Genomic DNA, 26827 nt, shown 5'->3' on the forward strand with positions numbered 1-26827 from the left:
TTAATAGGAAATTCCTGCGAGAATTAAAGTGCAAAATGTTATTTAAAAGTGTATATATATAGAGAGAGAGAGAGTACACTTCGTATGGAAACAAGAGACAGAAAATATAAGAATATATATATATATATAAAATATAATATAATATATTTTAATTTTTATTTATGAATATTTGTTATTAATTGATGATTTTGTAAAAAAAGTTTATTAAATAATAAAAACAATATAAAAATTTAAAAGTGGGGAATACGTTACTGGAAAAGTGAAAACAGAATGAAGGAAATAAAAAAATGGGAAAAGAAATAGAAAGAAAATAGGAGAAGAAAATAGGAGGACAGTGGACAGTGGACAGCGGACAGTGAGCAGGGGAAGTAGAAAAATCTAATAGTTACATCATCCCATCAACGGGCAGCAGAAGGAAACGCGGTTTGGACTTCCACCCCACTTCCTCCTCCACCGTTTCCTCTCTCTCTCTCTCTCTCTCTCTTTCTAATCTCTCTTCCCCAAAACACACACTCTCTCTCTCTCTGCTCTTCTCTATCAATCTCACTCTTTCTCTCTCATTATTTGGGATCTCTTCTTTCCAAACCCTAGCCAGCCACTTCAAGTTCACTCGCCACTACTACTGAAACCCCTACTAGAAACCAGATCACCATACATTCCTTACATATACGGCCCAGGGATGCAGTTTTAGGGTTGAACCTTGAATGGCGAGCTCCGACCCGACGAAGAGGCCCCGCCCGGGTCCCTGGCCACCCGCCCCCGAATCCACTGCAATGCCTACGTCTTCTTGGGCCAAGCGGACAGGCTTCCGCCCTAAATTCTCCGGCGAGACCAATGCCAGCTATTCCGGCCAAATCGTGGCCCGACCGAAGCCGCGGGAGCCCGATACACAGGTGGATCTGGAAGCGGCTAGGCCTCGGCCCGCCCCGGCCGTGAACGGGGAGCCCGACGGTGGTAAGGTGGCGCCGGAGGCAGAGAAGAAGGATAAAGTGGTGACGAGGAGGAGGGACTCCGATGGAGGAGCGCCGAAGGGATCGGCCCCTCCTGCCGCCAACGGGCAGGGTGCGGCGGAGCCACCTCCTCCGCCGCCGCCGAGCAGGAGACCTGTGAGGAATGAAGAGGTTGTGGATGTGTTGCCTCAAACGGTGGACGATGATGGCCTTGTGTCTCGTCACTCGCATATGAAGTATGAGCTCAGAGATACACCTGGCCTCGGTGAGCTTTATCGATTAGTTAATGAATTTCTGTGATTTCATTTCGTTGGAACGAAAATAGTGGCATTCTATTCATATATGATCTTATGTGACAGTTCCAATTGGCCTATACGGACTCCAACATTACATTTCAATGCTGGGTTCTTTAGTTCTTATTCCGCTAGTAATTGTTCCGGCAATGGGAGGCACTTATGTAAGCACTTGTAGTTTATTTATCATTTCAATTATTTGTAGACTTGTTCTATTATATTGTATACCAAATTAGATGACTCGACTCATGGAGTTTAGTGGGTGTAGGAAGATACGGCTAACGTGGTCTCAACTGTGCTGTTTGTATCTGGAGTAACAACACTGCTGCATACATCATTTGGATCAAGGTTGCCCCTGATACAGGGTCCATCTTTCGTCTATCTTGCTCCGGCACTTGCAATTATCAACTCTCCGGAATTCCTGGGACTGAATGGCAATGTATGTTTCTAGTCTAACCATTTGATTTTTGATATAGTTGAGTTTGCAATCAATATTTGCTCTTACTGTATGATAACTGTGATATGATTGGTTTCTCAAGCTGATCAAAGAATGTTCTCAAATCCATGAAAGCATCTATTTAGTTAAACAACTTGAGATGCACAATTTAGTAGCATGGGTTCATATCTTCACATTGTTCTTTTGGGAAATTTTAGGACAACCTTTGAGGCATGTGATCTAGTAGTTGTTATGTTACATCTAGTAGGCATGTTTTCTTGTTTGTGTATTTTAACTCCTCTCCTTTAGAAATAAGTACAAAAAAGATACAAGTCCTAGGGGAAATTAGGGAAAACATTAGGGCTTGTTCACTTTGTTGTTTTCAGCCCATTTTCCATTTTCAATTTTTCAAAACACTTAAAATGCGTTTTCTTACCTATTTTTAAAAATGCATTTTCAAAACACAAAAAAAAAAAAAAAAAAAAAAATTATATAGAAAACCCAAAACGCTAAAATCACGTTTTAGTTGTTTTCAGCCAAAACAGAGCCTCTGAATCCAAAACACGGAAAACACTTCATTCTCTCTTCTCTTCAAGCTCCGTCGCCACCACCATCCACGCCCACCACCTCCCTTCACGCCCGCCACCACCCTCCATGCCCAGATCCTCCATCACGCCCACCACTATCAGTTGTTTCTTTCTTCTGTCATTTCTTCCTCTTGCGACTCCTTCTTTTCAGGGTTGAGGGTTGGAGATTTCTTCCCTCTTCAAGGTTGAGAGTTGGGGATTTCTTTCTTCTGCCACACCCAAATCTGCCACCACCCTCCACGCCCAAATTGAATATGTAATATGGTTTTTTTTATTGATTTTTCTTTTCAATGATATTTCTAAGATTTTGGATTATGTCTATGATAAATCAATATTTTGTTATTTTATGATTTATAATTTTTTTAATGTATATGTTGTGGATAATCTAAATCTCAAAATTAATATCAGATTTCAATTTGTCGGTAAAAACAAATTTATCATGGAATTAATAGTTGAGTCAAATTAAAAATTGCTTTAGAAAGCACTTTGTGGTTAGATTATTAGTTATCTCTTGTATTATATTTTAAATCCTTTGAATTAAATTTATAATTTATTAATAAATGTTTACAATTTACTTTGAATCAAATTTATTGAATAAAATATTATAAAATAATTTTGTTCAAAATTTCAAAGTAAACACGTTTTTCAATTTTCTATTTTGAGAAACAAATTTTCAAAATGACAAAAAGAATGCATTTTTAATAATCTCAAAACAGACTACTCAAAATACAAAACTGAAAATAAATTCAAAATTGAAAACTGAAAACTGAAACACGAAAAGAACACCACCTTAGTGTTTGCAATTCATGTTGTATTATTTGTGCACCATAACTGATAATGCTGCCAATTTAGGTTCTACTAGTACTATTTAAAAGGCTAATTGCAGTTTATCATCAAGATTTCTACTAATTGAAATATTGTGATTGGGTTACTTAATCTAAGAACATTTATAAAATCAGTGCTAACTAGAGAAACAATATGTAAGAAATGAATTCACTTTTAGATCGGAATCAACACTCGTGGAGGGGAAAATGAGGGAGAGCATGGCCTATGTGTTTGGTCACATGGCTCATGTTTCAACAGGGATGTCATTACTTAATTTAGAGAGATGGTTTTCATTTGAGTTGAAGGTTGAACAAGGACCACTGAAAGGTGAAGTTGCTCCAAAGTATAGTGAGAAAAGATGGGTGGACCTTAGGATTAAGACTGAAGATGGCTGTAGATAAAGGTGAATGGTGAAAATGTTCAGTAGTCTTCCACACACTATCAGGAGTTGAGGCCTTTGAACTCAAAATTAATTCCAAACTATGGAAGTAAAAATAAAAAAAGGGTCTAATATAGTTTCTTGATGTTATAATATTGATAACTGTACAGGGGAAGAAATAGAGCTTTTGGATGGGTTGGCCTTTTATTGAATAAAAGGGATCATTATCACTAACTTCGGGTCAACTCCCCTTTTTGCCCCTTCTCTTTTAGGTTTTTAATGAATTATCTATGCCTATTGATAGACAACTTTCTTTTTTTGAGCTCATAAAGGGTTCACCTACTTATGGCTATTTTTGTGGTAAGGCTCTTTTTTTTTTATTTTTTTTATTACACTAGGTATGATTTTGAGGTTATGGTCTGTATAGCCATTTTTGGGGATAAAAAGATGAATAAGTTCATGATTGAAAGTGTGTGTGGGGCATCTCTCTACCAATTGCATAATTTGACTACAATATCCATACTCCTCTTTGTTCCCAATAAGATTTATGAAGATAATTTATACAAGTTATATATATATATATTTACTCAGTGCTCATTTGGCCATATTGTGTGATGGTTTAAAAATGCTTAAGTAAAAACTTTTTTCATAATTTTTTTGAATGTTATTTGGCCAATACAAAATATAATATTTTTTTCTTTTTAAGGAAAAGCAAAAGATTTAAACTTCGAGTTGGAGCACTTTATGCAAGAGTGATCATTGCAAAATTTCATAGTAGGACTAAACAAGTCCTTATTCCAGCACTAGTTTGATCCACAAGTAGCTTCTTATCTTGGTGTCTTGACATCCTCCTATAATTTGTGAGAGATTGACATCATCATCTCTTGCTTGTGTCTTAAGAGAGTATTTGCCTTAGCTTTTTCCTTGGTTAAGCTCCCTAACAGCTTAAATTTGTTTTTTACCTGTTTGGCTAACTTGGAAGAGCTTATAAGCTACTCAACTTATAAACTCTTCGGGTAGCTTTTTTCAAAAATTGGTACCCCATAATTTTTTGGAATAACTTTTAAGCTGTCTTAAAAAGCTATAGTTAATCAAGTAAAAGGCCAAAATGCCCTCCTTAAAATCTAAATTTTGCTACATACTAGAGCTTATAAGCCCCTGTCATTTAGAGGTTGTTTGGCTTAACAGTTTGATTGCTTATTAGTTGCATAAGCAGCGTTTAAGCTAAGCAGCGTTTTTGAGTGAAGTGTTTGGCAACACAAAAACGCTTAAACGCTAGGTAGCTTAAACGCTACTATAATAGCGTTTGAGAAAACCTGGTACTCCCCAGCTTTTGCAAAAGAAGCTATTGCGTTGACCAATGCTATTACTATTTTGCCCGCAAACATTTTGAATATTTACACCTTGTCCCTTTCTTCTCCTATCTTCGAGCTTCTGCCGTTACCGCCGCTGCTGCCATTGCCCCTCCTTTAGATCCACCTTCGTCGTCGCCCCTCCTCCAGATTCGCCGTCGCCATCGCCCCTCCTTCAGATCCGTCGTCAATGTCGTCCAGCAAAGCCGCCTCAAGCCGTCGTCGGGTTGGTGGGTCGCGCCATCACCGCAAGCCGCCGTCGGGTTCCATTTCAACCTCTTCCGACTGCCACTGTTGGCCATCGCCGTTGCCCCAACCGGCCGCTTCCCGTTAGCCATCGCCCCCATCGGCCGCTGCAGCCACCGTCAGCCATCGGTTGCTGTTCTTCTCACTGCGTGCAGCGTGTATATATATATAACAATAATAAACATTATATATGTTATATGTATATATATAACACAAAATAATATATATTATTATATATAATATATATAGTAATATTGTATTAATATATTTTTAATAATTATGTATAATTTATTAACATTTAATAATAAAATTTTACATCATTCAACATCATGTCTATTTTGGTCTTTTTGTCAAGTTTTAATAGCTTATCAGCTCTTTCAAATCAAACACATAGATATTAATTGATAGCTTAAAAGTACATTTATCCAAACACATTATCAACTTAAACACTATCTAACTTTTAACTTGAAAGCTAAATAGTTTAAAAGCTAGAGGGTGTTTGGCTCTGCATTTTGACCGCTTTTAAGCTATTGGTGAAGCTTAAAAGTTAGATAACTTATTTAATTACACGTTTGTTAAAAATTAAAGAGCTTAAACGCTATTTGAGAATGTTTTAGAAAAGCTCCCCCCAAGCTTTTCTCAAAACACTATACATGAAAAATAGAGTTGACCAAGTGTTTTATAATTTTGCCTTGCAATAACTATGATATTTTCAATCTTATCCCCCTACCCTTCTCTCTTACGCTGCCTCCATCTCCATCTCCTTCATCGCCTCCATTGCCGCCTCTAGCCCCATCGCCGTCACCGCCTCATTGCGTTCACTACCTCCAGCGCCATCGCGACCACCACCCACCTCCATCTCCATCTCCTTTGTCACCTCCATTGTTGCCTCCAGCCCCATCGCTGTTGCTGCCTCACTGCATTCGCCTCCAACTCCATCGCCGTTGTCGCCTCCATCTCCATCCCTTTGCCCTTCTCTCTTTATTTTTATATTTTATATATATTGATAAAATATAAAAATAAAGAATTTTATATAATGCCTCAATATATATGTTTAACATTTTTATTGATGCGGTCACCAATCAAGACTCGGCCCAAGGCCGACCCAACCAAACCGGAACAGTATCACCAAAATAGTAGTGCCATAATGTTATTTTAATACTTCTTAAATTTTAGAATTCTACTTGATTTAGGATTCTACTTTATATTTCTACTTGATTTAGGATTCTATTTCATGTTTCTACTTGATTTAGGATTCTACTTCATATTTGATTAGAGTTTTATTTTTATTAGGATTCTAGTTGACTTTTATTTAGGATTTATTTCTATTAGGATTCTAGTTGGATTTTGTTTTCCAAATATTAGATGGATTTAGATTAGCCAAATACTATAAATATGCCTAGGATCTAGAGTTTGTAATCAAGTTTTTCTCAATACAAATTTCAGCAACCTATTTGGGTTTCTTAGCAAAACAGTCTTGTTTTTGCGTCTTCTTGAAAGCTAAGCTTCGGCCATTGAAGTTTGCTCTTTCAAGGGTTTATTTTGGTGTGTTTTCTTCACACACGTGCTACACGCTGCGTCAGGTGGTATCGGAGTGGTTAATCAACCAATCAGATGGCCAATTTTGAAGGTAATGGTAGCAACCAGCCTCGTGACGATGATCAGGGGTTGTCCGTAGTTTGGAGAGCAATCGAAGAACATCGGGAAGTAACTCGTACTATCTAGCAGCGATTGGAGCAACATAGCAACCAATTGGACACCTTACTACGAGTTAATGATGACAGGAACTTGAATAATGGGGTGAATCAAGTCGGAGCGGGAAGACCACTCATTAATCATGTCCTTGTTAATCCTAAAAGACCAGTGATTGAAGATAGCGATGAAGAGGATGATTTTGGTCGAGCAATAGCTAACCCTAGTGGTAGAGGGGTTAGGAGGAATGTGCATCAGCACAACCACTGGGGCAACGATGAGTATAAACTAAAAGTTGATATTCCTACCTTTAGTGGAGATCTTGATATTGAGGGGTTCCTGGATTGGATCACTGAGGTTGATCGTTTTTTCGAATACATGGAGATCCCAGATGAACAACAAATAAAGTTAGTGGCTTACAGGTTGAATGGCGGTGCATCTGTTTGGTGGGAGCGATTAAGAGAAACGAGATTGAGGAAAGGCCGACAGCCGTTTCAGACATAGAGACGAATGAAGCAACTGTTAAGAGGTAGGTTTTTGCCCCCTGACTATGAACAATATATGTTTGAAGCTTATCAAAGATGTGCACATGGAATGAAGAGTGTGAATGAATATACCTTTGACTTTCTGCGATTGGTAGAGAGAAACCAATTGTCAGAAAGTGACAATCAACAAGCAGCTCGTTACTTGAATGAATTGAAGCCTGCTATTCGTGATAAAATTGGGGTTCAGATGGTTCTGAGTGTGCAAGAAGCAAGGAACTTAGCTTTAAAGGTTGAGTTAATGTTGAGTGAGAGATCTCGTAATGACAACTATCGTCAGTATAATGGGAATGAAAATAAACAACCAGTTTTTGATAAAGGCAAGTCGGTTCAAGGAGCGCAACCCTCCAATCCACCTCATATAGTCAACCCTAATAAGGCTACAACGGGGGGAAACATTCGAGGTACTACTTTTAATCTTCCAAAATCCCCTAATCCTTATGCAAAGCCTATTCTTTTAAAATGTTTCAAGTGCAATGAGGTTGGGCATTGATCTAGTGATTGTCCAAGGAGGAAAACAGTTAACAATGTAGAAAAGGAAGAGGAAGATGTTGCTGAAGATGAAGTATATTGCGGGCTTGATGGGGAGGATGACAAAGAAGATTATGGATACGGGCAATATACCTGTGTAGTGAGGAAGTTAATGCTATCTCAAAAGAATGAAAATACGACTCAACGGCATAAGCTTTTTTGCACGAGGTGTACGGTGAAAGGAAAAATCTTTGAGTTGATTATTGATAGTGGAAGTCAGGAGAACATCATAGGAAGAGACGTGGTGGCAAAGATACAGTTAACTCCTGAAAAACATCAAAGCCCTTACATGATTGGATGGATCAAAGAAGTTGGTGGCATACATGTGGATGAACGTTGTAGGGTGCCTTTCTCTATTGGTAAGTACTCCGACGAAGTCTATTGTGATATTGTTGATATGGATGCTTGCCATATTTTATTTGGGAGGCCTTGGCAATTTGATGTGGATGCTAAGCACTCGGGTAGGAAGAACACATATCAGCTTGAGAAAGAAGGTGTGCGTTATTCTTTGTTACCCATAGTGGAAAAGAATCAAACCAAAGCTTCTAAAGTGGAGCTTGATTTCGAAGATTATGTTGTCCCAGCAATCTCAACGTTTGCAAACTCAGGTCTGATTTACGCTGCTAACATGATAGAAACTCCAAGGTTATTGACTCATACTGGGGTATTTTCCAGTCCCGATGGCTCAAGCATTGCTTCGCAACCCAAGGATGGTGGTGTTTCCTTCGATCGACTTGCGACTGTAAAGGAGATGGAGGTCATGGTAGCAAATCCTTCTACAGTTTATTCAAGATCTGGCATGGTTGAATCGAAGGCAATAAGATCTACTAGATTAGAGAAGCGCTCAAGATGGAAGGTTCAACGTCCTCAATCTAACAGTAATAATGCAATGGAGGCAGAAGGCAACAAACATGGCGATGATTGGACCCATGCCAATGCTGATATGGCTAAGAAGGGGAGGAATGTCTTTGCTCATGTTCCCTTAGCAGAAAAGTTCAAGCGGTTCAGGAAGATGTCAAGCAAAAGTTGTACAAATAAGAAATATAAGGCGACAGCTGACAAGCATAAGAAGCACAAGATATTTGAGATTGGAGATGAAGTTATGATCTTTTTGAAGAAGGAACAAATTCCAGCAGGAAAGCAGAACAAGTTCAAGCCAAAGAAGTATGGTCCTTACAAGATTCCAAAGAAGACCAATGACAATGCTTATGTTGTGGATTTGCCTAATCATATGGGTATTTCTAAACATTCAAAGTGGCTAATCTCTCTTCGTACTTATCGGATGTGGATTTGTCCAAACATGATCAAAATTTGAGGTCGAATTTTTTCTCAAGTGAAGGTGAATGATGCGGTCACCAGTCAAGACTCGGCCCAAGTCCGACCCAACCAAACCGGAACAGTATCACCAAAATAGTAGTGCCATAATGTTATTTTAATACTTCTTAAATTTTAGAATTCTACTTGATTTAGGATTCTACTTGATTTAGGATTCTATTTCATGTTTCTACTTGATTTAGGATTCTACTTCATGTTTGATTAGAGTTTTATTTTTATTAAGATTCTAATTGACTTTTATTTAGGATTTATTTCCATTAGGATTCTAGTTGGATTTTGTTTTTCAAATATTAAATGGATTTGGATTAGTCAAATACTATAAATATGCCTAGGATCTAGAGTTTGTAATCAAGTTTTTCTTAATACAAATTTCAGCAACCTATTTGGGTTTCTTAACAAAACAGTCTTGTTTTTGCGTCTTCTTGAAAGCCAAGCTTCGGCCATTGAAGTTTGCTCTTTCAAGGGTTTATTTTGGTGTGTTTTCTTCACACATGCGTTACACGTTGCATCATTTATGAATGAAACTTAAATTTAAACATAAAGCATTGTATTAATATATTTTTTAATAATTGTATATAATTTATCAATATGTAATGGTTAAAATTTTATTAGGTGGACATCAATTTATAATTTATTTTTATTAAAAATTAGTATTTTTATGAATTTTATTTGTATTATTCAGCAACATGTCTATTTTAGTTTTTTTTTTTTTTTTTTAAGTTAGGATAGTTTATTAGTTTTTTCAAACCAAACACGTTATCAACTTATTAAGTGCATATTTATTCAAACACGTTATTAATTTAAACGCTAGCCATCTTTAAAGCTTTACATAGCTTTTAAGTAGAAAGGCTTAAAAGCCATCTTAGAAAATGGTAAGCCAAACATCCTCTTAAGCTAAGCTAAACATGCTCTAATTAGTTTGATATTGATCTTTGATTTCATATGCATTACATTCATACATTGTATGAGTAAGATGATTCATCCTTCTGATTCTTACCTATTGCAACCTCAATGAGCTGGTGGCAATAGGGAAACTTAATATATGAACTTAGGGTCATTTCATTTTGGTGGCTATTTCTTGCATTGGTTTGCCTTTTTTTTTAGCATTTAAACCTTGGCCAGCAAGTTGTTTTGGTTTTATTTAGTTATCTGCAAATTCTGTTTAGGAGCTGGCTGGTAAGAATTATTACAATGACCTTAATTGACTTTGTCTTCTAGCAGATGAAACTGTTGACTTTTAAAAAGGTTATTCTGTCTCATAAACTAAATAAATTTCCTTTTGATTTTCCATCAGTTAAAACTTCTATTTTTTGTTGTTTGTCTCTACACATGTACATTTGACCATGCCTCACCGTCACCCTCGACAAAACTATGCATAATGTTCTGCCACCACCACCATCATTGCATGTGTAGTACCTTTGTTTCTGCTAGATTCTCTATCCTTACTCTTCAGAACCAATCCTTTCGGCTCTTTGCGATTGCCCTCCTTACCAGCACCTTACCATCTCATTCGATTTTGACAAAGGCTCCTTCTTGCCCCCAGAAAGTGATCTCTCTAGTGGCATATTGCCTAAGAATATTTCTTTAACATTGGATTTCTGGAAAAATCAAAAAGGTCATTCTCTTTTGAACAGGATTTTCTGGGATTGGGGCTAGATGAAGGGTATTGTTGAGGCACTTGCTTCCCCACTGCCTCAACACTGTGACCTATGCTTCAGTTAGCAATTAGAGGAGGACACTAAAATACAAAACTGATTTTGCTCAAAAATCAACTATTTGTTGTGATATGCCTCAAAACCAATTCACACTCCTGTGAGGGACCCCAATTCCCATCAGCCTAAGGTTTGCCCAGAACCCTATGCTAGTTTGACGCCAAGAATATTTTAAGTTTTTTATTTGCCTGTTTGACCCACCAGATAAGGCCACATGTCCTTACTCTTAACAGAATTGGCCTCAGCTCATGTGTGAGCCTTACTTTTCTCTTTCCTATATAGGGAGTCATCACTTCCTTGTACATATAGACAGATGAAGCACAAGCAGTTTAATACATTCTCACTTGCAGCATGTTCCTCTCCCATCCCTCTATCTATGGCCTCTGGTGCTCATTGGTTCCTAGTGACAACCACTACCTGAAACTAAATTCTACCTTGATTGTTTGAACACCACCATATTTTACCTTTCCTTACGTAAAACAAACTGCTTAGTGATAACAATGTTAACTGAAGTACTGTGTTACATTTGCCTTTCTATATTGGCAACGAGGTGCAAGCAATACCATTAGTGCAAGTGGAGATTGCTTTATTGCCCTGGAAAAGTCTACATTATGTCCTTTGTCCAATGGGGGATAAAGGCTTGTGATTGTTGTTGTATCTTCTTTGTGTAATACTTTATATTTTTAATGCATTTTTGCTATACCTTCTGTGAAATAATTGGACATAATTACATTGCAGAATTTCAAGCATATTATGAAGGAGCTGCAAGGGGCTATAATCATATCTTCAGCCTTCCAGGCGGTACTGGGGTATACTGGACTAATGACACTATTATTGAGGTATGAATTTCTTTATATCAACTGGACTGTGTTTGGGGAAATCTTTAGTTTGATTTAATGTTTAGACTTTAGAGCTGAAGAGCTGATTGGATAAATTAGTTATTCATCAACAGACCTGATTGTGAAAAAGTATGGACCCAATTGTTAATTCACAAGAAACCCGATATTTGAAGGATTTGTGAGCACTATATTTGGAGTTATTTTATGCAATTTGGGCATTGGCTTTGTAATGGTACAAATGAAGTCCAATTAATCTTTTGCAGTGTTCTAAAAGGCAGCCTAATCGGCCGCCTAGGAGCCACCGAGGCATTAGGTGGCCCCTGGCCGCCGCGAATAATTGCTAATCGGCACCCCTAGATGTTGGGCCGATTAATCGGGCCCAATTGGTGCCTGGGCCACTTGGGTCGCCCAGACATGCGTGCGTGTATGCTAATATTGAGCTGATTGGTATTTCCCCTTCCTCTCTCTTGTTGCACGCCGCCTGGGTTGTCTCTCATGGACTCGCCGCTTTCTCTCCCTTGCTGCTTCCTAATTTCTCCATTGGTTTGTACTCCCACCACTATTTATAGGCACTTGGATGATAGTCTCTCACATACGCTGGAAGCTCAATTTCGGCTGCACCTGGTGCTGCCATGAAGGTAAGAAGAACCAGTCCAGTGGATTAAGCAAATGGACAGGAAAGAGGAAGAAGACAATCGGAGCACTGAGGCTGCGCTGAAGAAGCAGAATGCACACTCACGCATTCTGGAGGGTTTGGGGAACAGAAAGACAGACGCTGGAGAAGGCTCTTGCTGCTGCCTTTTATTTATCCTATTTTAATATCGTATATTATACATATATGTAGATATATATATTCAAGTGGCAGCATATGGGAGAGAGAAAATGGCAGTGGAGGTGGAAGCCCTTTGTGCGTCCAATATGCTGGAAATTTCCACCAGCTGCTCTAATCTTCTCATTCCCCTACTATTATACGATATTAATATATTAGGTTAGCAATATATATATTTATATATATATGATATATATATGTTATTAATTTAGTAGTTGCTAACATTATATATATATATATATTACATCTTAGTATATATATAAGTTAGCCACAGCAGTCTCACCCAATTCCCAACTGCCTTTCATTTCCCTTTAACATTATTTTCTTTTTAATATAATACATGTTACCCAATACCCAACTGCCTTTTAGTGTCATAGAGGAAGATTTATATGTATATAGCCTATATATAATCTGTTTATATATATATAAATATGAATTTTATTTAAATTTTAAATAATTTTTCTAGGTGTCACCTAGGTGGCCTAGGCACTAGGCCCCAGTCTGGCGCCCGACTAGCGCCTAGCGCTTTTTATCACAATGATATTTTGCATTCAAACTGCTGATGATGATGCCTGGAGTTTGCGATCAACTGACATTGTAAGCTTTGGTATCTGTTTACAGTGGATTGGTTTGAGAAAGACTTAATCTGTATATTGGTACTTGCAAGAGGCTTGCAATCAAGAGTGAATAATGGTAACTTTTAGTGAAAGATGTATCTTTGATGAAGGAATTATTTGTTGTTGACAGATCAATCTATGCCGAAATATCTACATACTCAAAACATTCTTACTACAACTTTGTTGTACTTTAAGTTTGATTGTATTTTGTCCATCTTTGCAAGTATATAATCTGGGTGGGCAGAATTGAACTTGGGAATAGTGGCGGGGAAGAATAAAGCAGTTAATATATGTTGACATTTTATGATGAATGTACATTCCAGTTGCCCTTTAATGAACTGTATATTCATTTGTTTATCAAAAATAATATCTGTGTATTCACTTTTGTTACTCTTGAGCCCACTCCTATGCTTATCATTGGAATATCTAAATTGAATGTTCACTTGTATGACTAGACTACCTTGCTGAGATCCCATTTTCCGATTGAAGTTTATTTTGGGTCTCTACTGATATTGACTTAAGAATAAGCATTGTTATTTTAGCACAACAATGAAAGTTTCCTGTTGCTTGTGTAGATAAGCATATTTTTGTTCATAAGACCACTGTGGGTTGTTCTTATCCAATTGCAATTTGTATGAAGAAGTTTTCATGTAGAGCATTCCAGTAACTTATCCTCAGTTTATTTGTTCTTCCTCTCCAGGTTGATTAATCCAGTTGTCGTGGCCCCAACTATTGCTGCAGTTGGACTTTCTTTCTACAGTTATGGTTTCCCGCGAGTTGGTACATGTCTTGAGATTGGTGCAGTTCAGATCTTATTGGTTATTATTTTCTCTCTTGTAAGTTCATTCACCAACTTCCATCATTTTAGAGATATGATAACATATCACATACCTTTGGAATTATATGCTGTTCCACTATGTCTAAGATATTTTCTCCAATTTTCTGCAGTACCTCAGAAAGATATCTCTTTTCGGTCATAGGGTATTTCTTACATATGCGGTGAGTTGTTATATCTATATGTTTCCTATAAGATAGTATTTGTTTTCATTGTTTTCACATTGTAGTATAAATCTTCTGCAAGCTTAATTTTTTTTTCTTATGACCAGGTTCCATTGGGTCTTGCAATCACATGGGCGGCAGCTTTTCTACTGACTGAAGCAGGAGCCTACAATTATAAGGGCTGTGATGTAAATGTACCAGCATCAAACATAATATCCGAGCACTGCAGAAAGCATCTTTCCAGGATGAAGCAATGTAGAGTTGATACTTCTCAGGCATTAAAATCTGCCCCATGGTTTAGGTTTCCTTACCCACTACAGTGGGGTACACCTATCTTCCACTGGAGAATGGCTCTTGTTATGTGTGTGGTGTCCTTAATCTCATCAGTGGATTCTGTAAGTTCTGTTTCCAATTTTGGGGGTTTGATCAATGGGTTGATTTAGAAATGATGCAGCATAATGTCCATTTCGTAATGTGAAACCCATAATGAAAATAGGACCACTTAAATGATGGATATGTTTAGACTCACTTTTTCTTGGTATGAGATCTGCATGCCTGTCTTCATGATATGTGCTGCAACAAATTACCATTAACATGTTCACGATCAAGACAATTGGAGGCCCGCCCCCCCCCCAAAAAAAAAATGTTCATGTTATTTGTGAAACATCATACTGGTTCATTGATCAAATACAATAATTATACGGATGCTAATTTTATGTTTATGTTTCCTTTGCTAATATTCTCTTTATTTATTTATTTTTTTTAATATTGAATATGTCAAAATGTGTGGAACATCATCTGGAGTAAGTTTTGCATTTTCTTCAGGAACTTAAGAAGAGTTTTTTTTTTTTTTTTGTGGGGGTGTGGGAGGGGGGGGGGGGGGGGGGGGGAGGTGTCTATTGCAGAAGCCAGAAGGTGACCCTAGTTGCACCTGGTGCATGAAACTTCTGTGAAGAAAGAGAGGTTTTGGGCGGGGGAGTAGTGCTTAATATACATCTTTTCAATCAAGTTCCTTTAGTCTTCCCACTTCGCCTATCTTGCAAACTGGGAAGATGTAAGAGTTCTTAACATTTTCTGGTTAGAGGATTATTGATGTCATTGTATGTCACTGCTGTCGTGTTTTATCTGATTGTAATGGTATCAGTTGTGCTTTGTTATGAATAGTTTCCTGTTTAATATTTGGAGTAATACTGAACATGCAGTCAAATATAGATGGCTGATCTTTACTTTAAAATTTTTACAGGTTGGCTCATACCATGCTTCATCCTTGTTGGTTGCATCCAGACCTCCGACTCCTGGTGTTCTTAGTCGAGGAATTGGTCTGGAAGGTCTTTCTAGTATACTGGCTGGTCTTTGGGGAACAGGGACTGGATCCACAACTCTAACTGAAAATGTACACACCATTGCTGTGACAAAAATGGGAAGCCGCCGAGCAGTTGAGTTGGGTGCAGTGCTTTTGATTTTCTTGTCCCTAGTAGGTATGTGTTTTCTGAAATGGCTCTCAACATTTCTTTTCGAGTATATGACAACTGGACAGCAGAATCCTTTTTCTTGGTGGCAGCGACATGTTGCACACTGATATGTCCATCTTAACATCTTGTTTAATATGTGGAAACTTTATGATTGCTGTTTTTGGGAGAAATGATGTATCAAAACATCTGATTTCTCCCCCACAAAAAACAAGACATGACAAACCTAATGCGACCTGATTATGCTCTTATTACTTGATTGTACCATGCAATGCTGCAGTTCATTGGAAAATCATCATTGAATTCTGTGTATATTTACTAGAATCATATAGGCATGATGGCATTGTGGGATAACTAATGGCGATCTTGAATTGAGGAAACTTGGATAACTGGCACCCTAACATAAAGTTGAACTATTTTTCTGTTACTATCTCATGGACTCGGTAGCTCAATGTTTATCAAGGCCATATTCACTTCCCAGTGTAACAGTTAAATATTTTGGCCAAACTAAGTTTACTGTTATTGCTCTTTTTATTGTTTGTAATCTCATTCTGTGACTCTGACAGGTAAAGTCGGTGGGTTTATTGCTTCAATTCCTGAAGTCATGGTTGCGGCTCTCCTCTGCTTTATGTGGGCAATGCTTACAGCATTGGGCTTGTCGAATCTACGCTATAGTGAGCCAGGAAGCTCCAGGAACATTATCATAGTTGGGCTATCTTTGTTTCTCTCCCTCTCAATACCAGCGTACTTCCAGCAGTACGGCATCTCTCCAAATACCAACTTGTCTGTTCCAAGCTATTTTCAGCCGTACATTGTCGCTTCACATGGCCCATTTCGCACAAAATATGGAGGGGTATGCATCTTTCCGACTTGTTAGTGATCAAGAAAGCTGGGTTATTACTATTACTAACTGGTTTGTGTTGTGTGCACATCAAAATGTGGGAAAAGTTTCTCAACCAAACTTGATAATTTTGTTGTTTTCTTTTTGCCAGCTAAATTATGTGATGAACACATTGCTGTCCTTTCACATGGTGATTGCATTCCTGATAGCCGTAATATTGGACAACACTGTGCCTGGTAGTCAGCAGGAACGAGGTGTGTATGTTTGGTCGGAGCCTGAGGCTGCCAAACGGGAGCCTGCGGTTGCCAAAGACTACGAGCTGCCCTTTAGGGTAGGCCGAGTTTTCAGATGGGTGAAATGGGTTGGTCTCTGAGATGTGCGTCTTTATCATCAGACACTCAAAGCTCATCAAAAGCAGTTTTCGAACTGGGCAAAGGAGGTGCTATCTTGTGACTCTAAATTAAGCTTAGATCTCATAGTAGAACGGAGGCATGTAAACGTTTTTTTCTTTTTTCTTTTTTTTTGTTTTTGGTTTCCTCATTTTGTTTTCTGTTTATTTAAATTTCTTTTCTTACACGGTGGGACTTCTTGGGGGATCATAGTTCTTATAAGAGGTGAACTATTTTGTGTACATTGGAGGATCTACTGCGTGTTGTACTCTAAAACTGTAAACAATGTATGTAGTTTAAAGACATTGGTCAGAAAGCCCGGCTGGATTTCTTACTTGCCTAGATAATCCACCCTCCATATACCCCCACCCACACCCCAATTTGTCACCGTTACCTATTCTATCTTAAGTGTTGGGATTATGCACGAAAATCTCATTCTTGATGGAACAGGGGGATAAACAAGTATTTTTCAGGGCTGACTTCATTCTTACGTGATGGGTTCATGTGCAAAAGGGATAAGCATAATAGCAAGTAGCTACGTTTTTTTTTTTTATCGTAATTGACATGGTTAATAACAACCAAGTCCATTCTTAAGAACGTATTTAGAGGGGAAAGAAGAGCTCCATATGGGAGTAATGTCAATTAAATGTTTGCAGGACACCAATTGATGTGGTGGTCAACTAACAAACCCCTTTTAGATTCGCTGTTTCACTTTAACACTCAAATGAAGAAAAGCAGAACGTAACAATAGCAGTAACACCAATACTTAAATCTAATTTAAATGGAGCGGGAATAACTCACCAACCCAATGAAAAAAGAAAGAGTCAAATTTACCTCTTATCTACCTTGAAATGATTAAATATGGAATTTCACCAAATTAATCAAGATGTGAATGTTCATCTTTTCCGGTATTTTCTTCGGCAATAGTTGGCTATATTAAATGTTCAATTCCACGAATTTTGTAAGATTGATAAGTACTCCGGCAATGAGAACTAACCATAGAATTGGAAGAGGATTACGAACAACATATCACAGCTATTATAAATTTGTTTCATTTTTGCTGCTTCAGTACTTTTGGGGGTAGAATGCCCGCATAATTGCTTAAAGTGATAGCTGAGGTTGAGTTATAATATTTTGATGACTAACCTCAAACGTCTTTCATCACAAAATGGAATATACGTTCACGTGAGTGGCACTCTAATTTGGCTGAATATATATATATATATATGCAAATTTCAGTTAATGAATCAGTTCAGAATTTATAGCACTAATCATATCTATGATTTATCTTTGGTTAATCATCCTTCTAGCCATTATGGCCACACTTCCTTTGCCTCTGTGCACTAGTTCTTTATTTTTTGAGGCAGTGGCAAAATGGATTAGCTAGTAGTGATCCACAAACGAATGATATGATAATATACAGTTAAAAGCAAGCAAGCAAGCATAAAATATCCCAACCGTAAGAGAAAACCATTTTGCAACAGTTTGCACATTGGATTATAATATTTAACTATTGACACTGAAATAATTAATTAATGAACTCAAACCATCCCTAATCGGTTCACAGCATAAAAGAAGTGGCATTTCCAAAGTAGCAGAAGGGATCCTAATCCAGAAACTGATCCTTGGGATAAATCATCCACAACACCAAAATTTCTAGCCTAGTGAAAGACAGACTCACACTCAGTAAATGATTCGCATATAGAATATATGTGTTGCTTGGGACGTAACGTGAGTGAATTAGTGAAGATGGAAAACGTGGAAGTAAGAGTGGTAGTTGCGCAGGTGTGTTGTTTTCGATTCTCTCACCTACTTCCTCCCCCATCTCAGATCTGTTTCAATAATACATATACTTGCCTCTATATACTTTTCACACGTTTAATTTCAGAGCATGAGTTCACAACACAGAAAAAAGCTCCTTAATTTAAAAGATGAGAAAATTCAAGCTTTGCGGCCCAGTCAATATTGTTATCTAATAAAATGCCACATTGCAGCTTATAAAGACTACATGTGCCTGAGCTTGACCATTCCAGATGGGTAGTTTTGTAATGGCAAGAAGCATCACCCCCAATGACACCTTTTTAAGCAGTTTTATTTGTTTTTGTTTTTACTTTTATTTACACGAAGATATATTTTGTATTTTTGACGCTATATGCATTTGGAAAGTGTTTGGGAAGAAAAGAGCTTCCTTGTGATGTCTACAGATTTATGAATGAAGCAGTTATTGAATGCTAAGTAGGTTTTTTGTTCATAATATCTGAGCTGATACAGACAGTTGTTTAAAGCATATCTCATAACAGACAAGGAAATTATAATTTGGCCTCCAACACTAAAGTTTCATAGATTATGCAACTAGAAGCAGATCCTACCTCGATTTGTCTTGCCTGACGTTATGTACAGCAGACTCCGGCGGATCGAGCTCAGAATAAGTTGCCTGATGACAAGATGCAAAGAAAAGTGAATAAGCAAGCATTCAACATCTCCCTCTCTTGGGGAGAGAACCAAAACATATGTAGCCGGCTGCTATTAGTAGAGTGATTATATCATCAAATGTTGAAACCTGCTTGTAAATAAATAGCATTGTCCTTTCACAATGACAGCAGTTTTGTTTTGTATTATTCTACTAGATTCTGTTAATTTGTCTTCTGATTTTGACAAGTTCAAACCACTATTAAACTTACATTCCGGGTTGATGGAAGCTCTGCGGATGTACTGAATGACATCAAAATAAAACACGGATAAAGATTTGATGCATCACACAATCACGTTCTATGTATATATACTCAACCTTGTTAGTAACCTTGCAGCCCTGCATGGGAGCCAGCCATGACAAGCTGAATCCTTCTTCTGAGCTGTTGCATCATAGGTAAAATCTCATTAAAAAGATAAATAAATAAATATGAAAAGGTAGCAATTGAAATATTAATACAATAATACATATGATATAACTACACCACTTCAGTGACGATTCCTTTTGTTAATTTCTTCTTGAACTCCAAATTACTAATAATAATAAACTCAATGTTGAAAATCTAAATAAAAATATAAAAGATGACATTATCCCCTGTTTACAATCCTTACAATCTTAAGCCTTTGAATAAAATGACAATTGGCCATTCTAACATATAAGATTTATAATGTGATTGTATTCACTGAAAGTGTGTTTTAATACTAATTAAAATTATTATATTATTTACATCAATCAATATAACAATATAATATTTATCCGATATAAATAATATAATAGGGATCGTATCCCCATCTTCATGCTAGTCTGACAAACGAGACAAGTAATAGAACATTTCAGTAATACTACTCCCCCCCTGCCGGCCTCGGTAGGTGTAATACTTATCTTTTTTTTTTTTCTGTGATTTTGTTGATAAATGTCTACTCTGATAGTGATGGACTACATACACAGGTAAGGCGGCCATTCCCTTGCAAATATCCGTGCAGGGAATCCAAAGGGGATTTGATTTTTTAAATGTGGCACAAGTATGGAGAGATTGTGTCGCTGTAGCCATTCTTAATGCATACATACACGCATTACGTGCACCAAAGGCAATGGTCCCGACTCCCAGGAACAGCTAAACACTCATGTGCTATGGTAGAAAGACAGGACATATAAAAATTGGAAAAAAAAAAAAACAAAAAGACAGATTAGGATTAAAGATCTGCAGGGGCTTTTGAATTGTGAAAAATATATTCAATTTTCTGAAAAATTAATCTAAAAGATGAAAATTAAAAAACTTGTTTAAATATAACAATTGAAAAATGCAGTTCCCTAAAATTGAAGTGAACTTGAAAAGCTGCAAAACTGAGCTTTCAAATATTTTATTAATAATTTAGAAATTTGAAAAAAGTGGTTTCAAAACAAAATTTCCCTTTAAATGATCCGAAAAAAAAAATTTAATTAGTTCTGTGAGAAGGTGGTCTTGAATATTTACCATTTTATGAGAAAGAAGAAAGCACGCCGTTGGAAGGAGGAAGGTTTGGGCAGGAGGCGGCCGCACCATATTGGGACACCATTTACGTGGCACAAACCTGCTACAGCGACCACCCAATACAAATGGCTACCAAACTCCTCTGCCAATAATAATAATAATACAACTAACATGAGTATTGAGTCCACATCATCCAAAAAAGCATTTCATTAAATATATTTAACTTCATGAGCTTTTCCTATTCGAATTAATTAATTAATTAAATTAAATTAATCTGGCAACCCTAACGTCATTATTATTAATTTACCACAAGGAAAAAAAATTATGAAAACGAAAAAATCATTCTTAGCAGTGAATTTAATTAACAATTGAATTGATGGATGATTCAATTCAGTGGGATTGCTTTGCTGGGGCGGGGGGGTAGGTGTGACATTTGACCCAACCAACCCCACACACGTGCCATCCTCTCTCACGTGCTTTCTCTCTACTCGCCCTCAACCCTTCCCTTCAATATAAAATCCGCAACTGCTCGTCCCCTGCTCTCTCAGGCTCAGCTTGCTCGTTCCCTTCCCCGGAGAACCACAAGCTGAAGCTGAAACTGAATCTGATTCATTTTCTTTTCTTTAGTTCAATTTTTCTTCTACAATTATTTTACCCAATTAGGGGGATTCAGTCCTTAATCTGAACAAAGACAAGGATGAAGTCTCTCTCACCGTCTCCGGGCGTTAGTCTCAAGTCTGTATTCGGGACGTCATTCACCAACCGCGCCTACCGAGTCTCTCCGAGTCCACTCGTCGTCCAATGTGTGTCTCGGTCCGACTCGGCCAACACCCATTTCAACATCGGCAGCGGCGGAGGCGGCTCCGCCCGAGCCGACTGGCAGAGCTCATGCGCCATCCTGGCCAGCAAGGTCGTGTCCCAGAAGCAGGACACCGAGAAGAGCGGCGACAGCGACAGCATCACCGCCGTGAACGGCCACAAGACGCTGGATCTCGTTCCCATTGACAACCTCCCGAAGCCGCTCACCATTACTGACCTGTCTCCAGCGCCGATGCATGGCTCCAATCTCCGGGTGGCCTATCAGGGAGTCCCCGGCGCATACAGTGAGGCCGCCGCCGGCAAGGCCTATCCGAACTGCGAGGCCATCCCTTGCGACCAGTTCGAGGTTGCATTCCAGGCGGTGGAGCTATGGATCGCGGATCGCGCCGTCTTGCCGGTGGAGAACTCCCTCGGAGGCAGCATCCACCGGAACTACGACCTCCTCCTCAGGCATCGCCTCCACATCGTGGGCGAAGTACAGCTGCCCGTCCACCATTGCCTCCTCGCCCTACCAGGCGTGCGGAAGGAGTACCTAACGCGCGTGATCAGCCATCCTCAAGCCCTATCCCAGTGCGAGCACACTCTCACCAAACTCGGCCTCAGCGTCGCGCGGGAGGCCGTCGACGACACCGCAGGCGCGGCGGAGTTCGTGGCGGCGAACAACCTCCACGACACGGCGGCGATCGCCTCGTCGCGCGCAGCCGAGCTATACGGCCTCCATATCCTGGCCGACGGCATCCAAGACGACTCGAGCAACGTGACGCGGTTCGTGATGCTGGCGAGAGAGCCAATCATTCCGAGAACGGATCGGCCATTCAAGACGAGCATCGTTTTCGCGCACGACAAGGGAACGTCGGTGCTGTTCAAGGTCCTGTCGGCGTTCGCGTTCCGGAACATCAGCCTGACGAAGATCGAGAGCCGGCCCCACCGGAACCGGCCGTTAAGGCTGGTCGGCGACTCGAATATCGGGACGGCGAAGCACTTCGAGTACATGTTCTACGTGGATTTCGAAGCGTCCATGGCGGAGGTTAGGGCACAGAACGCCCTCGCTGAGGTTCAGGAGTTCACGTCTTTCTTGAGGGTTCTGGGCAGTTATCCGATGGACATGACTCCATGGTGCCCCACCCGGGATGATTAACAAAACCTGCTCCCTTCCTCTCCTCTGTGTACTACCCACTTTCTAAACAAAAAAAAAAATTAAAAAAAATTTAAAGAATCTATTTTTATTTTATTTAAAAATTGGAATTTGCTTTTTCTTGTTCCAGAGTTTTTTAATTCATCAAATGAAACTCATTATGACAGAAGGAGAAAATCAAAAGGAAACAGTGGTTTGGTTGGGTGGGTGGGTGTGTAGCTTAAAATAATAGAGAAAGTTGGGTTGTTACATGGTAAGATTGTGAATATAATAACCCTATTGTCTTTTGTAATCTTCTTCTTCTTCTATTTATGTATTAGGGGGGGATGCAATGAAGAAATGAACAAGGAGTAAATACTTTTGTGCTTGTTGTATACATGTAATCTTTTGTCTCCCAAGTTGTTGAATTAACTTCATCTTCTTCCATTGTGATTTAATTTTCTTCATGTCATGTCATAGTCTTGGCATTACTTAATGTAGTGGACAAATTATTTGCATTGTTGGTACCACTTTTACCTCTCTGTCTAGCAGCTAGCTTATTTAATTCTAATTCTTTCTACTAATCTAAATAGGTTTTGTTTATTCTTGATTGATTCCTTCATTCTTTTATCCATTTGTATTATATAGAGAGATTTTGTCCTTAGTAGTGGTACGGCCTAGTAATAGAATCGGACGACCTCATATGATAGACATTAGTATCAAAGATATTTTCAGCACGTTTATTAGAAAAATAATCGCATGTAGGCATGCATGCATCTTCTTCTCAATCCTTAGATTACAACAAACAAACGAAATAATTTGAGTTAAAAGGATTATGATCATGTCTAAATCAAAGGCATCTCTAATCCAAACTTGCAGTGACATGTAATCCTACTGTATATGTATGGTGATTAAGCCTTTTTATCAGGGTATAAAAGAAGCATCTAACTGAGGCCCAAGGACCATTCATCATTCTTAAACTCATCCCCTCTCAGTAGTCATTATTAGTGCTACCATTCGTTGATCCTTGTGGGTGGTTCCAAAGGAACAATTTTATGCTTGCTTTGAAACTATTTTGTTGTTGTGTATTTGAAACTCTTTTATTTCTTTTTCTTGACTTTTGCAAAATTATTAGGAGAGATGCAGCATACATTGATTTGATGAGCAATGTGATACTATACACACATTTGTAACTCAAGACTCTTAGTGCTAGGTTAGTAGAAGAATAATGCGAGGAGTTATATGGCGTCTCTGTATTAAAAGAGATTAAGAAGATTATGTGTTATTCTTTTATCTATTTGGCATCTTTTTTAAAAAGAATGCGATACATGATTATAACACAGTCATTTGTCATGTTTCTTAATATTATTCTTTAACAAACCACCATTCATTTGGTTTGCGGAATGGATATCCAGCTTGGGATTCTCTGCTGTCTGGTGGGTTGCCATTCCCTGCTGACTGCTGCCATCGCATTTCATGGATAGATAACATGCATTGGCACCATAATAATAATAATAATAATGGCAATTTTTTAACTAGTCAATATTTGAGCATGTACGTGCTCTTGACAATGACAGACCCTCACCCTCTCAAAAAGATAATAACAGACATCACAAATTTATACACAATAATTTATCCCTATGTCTGTGACACAGAACGAGCTGTTAATTTAATTCATCTGAAAGCCCTTTTTTCATGCATCAATTGTCACTTATTATTATTGTCACATGCCAACTTGAAAGCTTTTTTCTTTTGAGACCCACGTCTTTATGTCCATCCCTACACATAAGGTTTCATCCCAAAAAAGAACCCATAATAATTATATTTAAAAAGCAGAGAGATGGAGTCCTGCCAAGGAGACAATTGCTCTCCCATAATTGAACTTCTTCTGAGATAATGTCAAGTGTCTATCCCACCCAGCCCCACACACACTCTAGTGGAAGAGGGAGGGGCAAATTTTCAAAAAACAGACCCCTCTCTCTCTCTCTCTATCTCTCAAAAGATAAGAAACAACCATCGTGATATGATCACCAAACAATAAACCATCACTCACTTCAACTCCCTATTTACTCAATTCAATTAGAGACTCCATCACCAACAATTACTAATTTAACTACCCAATAGTCAACTTGGAAAAAGCTCTAGGCAGCAATTTTCTCATCTTTTTTGCGAGCTAACCAATACCATCCAACTTTTATTATTGGACTTATATAAGAATTCATCCATCTCATCGCACACACTTAACATTTATTTACTCTCCATTGATCCAAGTCATCATTGCTTGAGAGTCACCATTGTGCATCATTAATATTTTAACTATGGTTTGGGCTTTTTATCTATTCCCTCCTTGTGGTTTGTTTTTAACCAATAGAGTCTCCATACTTTATTTAAACCGCCAACACACCCCTTTCATCAATAACACTGTCAACTAAATGCAATTAAAAGAAAATTAAACCTAATTTCACTCTAATTAAAAAATAAACTAAAAAAAATAGTTAATGAACAATTTAGCATTTGTTAAGGTAAAATTGGCCGTTTAAAAGAGAAGTAACCATTTATGGGGAAGATGGAGCAGTTGCATAAGATATTTTAAAATCTATATCTTTTTGATACATGAAGACAAAAAGAGATTTGAAAGGTTATATTGATTGGTCTTATCAAATAGATAATTATTGTTGTTTTTTTTTTTTTTTCATTTTGTTTGACTAATTTCACTTACAGACAACAATAATGGTGTGTGATTAAAACTTCAATCATGTTGAGTAAAACCACATTCGAGCAGGCAAGTCTGTGTTAAGTCATTCCTTGGAGTGTAGTGTATTTTGATTATAATATTTTATGTAACTAAACAATTCTATTTGATGTTAATTGATTTTGATTTTAGCTTTTGAATTGATTAATTTACTAAAAAGTAATCAGAGTTAAGAGATAGTAAAAATAAGATAAAATCAAAAGCTATTCCAGATCATCCCAGAAAACTAAACCACAGGGGTACGTATAGCTGAGTCTGCATTTGACAAAGTAGTGGAAATGAAAAAGAAAAAACAAAAAAAAAAAAAAGGGTCAAAATTGGGAAGATGAACCACCATTATCACCAAAATCACAGGGGCTGTCTCGTCATTTCAGCCATTCCATCTAACCTAATTGGCATTATAATTACTCTTTCTTAATTATTGGGTATATATTTACCATTCTTTTTCTATGTGCTCTCAATCTCTCCTCTAAAGCTCAACAACTGGAAGAAGTAATATTTTTGCTGTTTTCAGTGAAACGGCTTTTATCTAAGCCAAAAAAAAAAAATCTAACAAAAATATTCCAAAAGCAAAACAGTTAATTTCTGACTGTTGAGAGTGGGATTTGAACCCACGCCCTTTCGGACCAGAACCTTAATCTGGCGCCTTAGACCAACTCGGCCATCTCAACTCTGTGGTAGGGAGTCACCACCAATATAAAAACATAGCTTCTTTTAAAATGGGGAAATGTCGGCGGGACTGTGCAAGGGGGTTGGCGGAAGCCCAAAAGTCAAGATATATTGCATCTTCTAATTAAAGAATCAAATTGAGCTCTTTCTATTTATTTTTTTGAGAAAATAAAATTTTATTTAATTAAAGACATAACCTGTTACCTTTTAATTTTATAAAGTTATCAGGAACTATTTAAAATGACGTCATCAACTCTCTCATATTATAAATTATTTTATTTAAAATTCCCCTTCACACTAACACTAATTTTTCCCTTTTAATATCTAGACCAACCCATTTGATTTGGCAGTGTCCCAACTTAATTAGGATTTGACCTCTAACTTAAAAACACAAGAGGATGGATACCCCCCATTAATATCTTACCCCAAACTATTCAATACTGTGGCCCTAATGAAGGGACAACAAATGCATGTGTGGCCTAAAACTAAAGCTTTGACGTCTGCATTCCCCATAACTAACATCAGCTTTGGCGTACATGGCTGGCTCCACTCAAAAGTTTTCTGCCCAAATGACCAAACTATTCTACGCCTCCAATAATCTAATTTATAAGGAATAGGCATATCAAAACCTAATGTATTGACATGACTTGAACAAGAATAAGTGGAGAG

The 26827-nt window shown here is 37.9% G+C and overlaps 2 protein-coding genes and 1 non-coding gene across 3 annotated transcripts; 2 read left to right on the plus strand and 1 right to left on the minus strand.

The window, feature by feature from the left end:
- Nucleotides 1–395: 395 nt before the first annotated feature.
- Nucleotides 396–17197, plus strand: LOC127797089 (nucleobase-ascorbate transporter 12). The gene is made up of 10 exons (XM_052329617.1): nt 396–1215; nt 1310–1407; nt 1512–1682; nt 11619–11719; nt 13866–14001; nt 14114–14164; nt 14272–14559; nt 15408–15642; nt 16200–16486; nt 16626–17197. Exons 1-10 carry the CDS (start codon nt 705–707, stop codon nt 16845–16847), a joined length of 2100 nt encoding a protein of 699 aa, XP_052185577.1. The 5' UTR covers nt 396–704; the 3' UTR covers nt 16848–17197.
- A 4137-nt stretch (nt 17198–21334) lies between these two features.
- LOC127797090 (arogenate dehydratase 1-like) lies at nt 21335–23132 on the plus strand. The gene has a single exon (XM_052329618.1). It carries the CDS (start codon nt 21502–21504, stop codon nt 22759–22761), a length of 1260 nt encoding a protein of 419 aa, XP_052185578.1. The 5' UTR covers nt 21335–21501; the 3' UTR covers nt 22762–23132.
- Nucleotides 23133–26079: 2947 nt separating this feature from the next.
- Nucleotides 26080–26160, minus strand: TRNAL-AAG (transfer RNA leucine (anticodon AAG)). Its single transcript has one exon. It is a non-coding gene; the product is annotated as a tRNA-Leu (tRNA).
- Between the last annotated feature and the right edge of the window lie 667 nt (nt 26161–26827).

The sequence above is a fragment of the Diospyros lotus genome, chromosome 3, assembly GCF_014633365.1.
Source record: "Diospyros lotus cultivar Yz01 chromosome 3, ASM1463336v1, whole genome shotgun sequence".
In the NCBI taxonomy this organism is placed as follows: Eukaryota; Viridiplantae; Streptophyta; class Magnoliopsida; order Ericales; family Ebenaceae; genus Diospyros; species Diospyros lotus.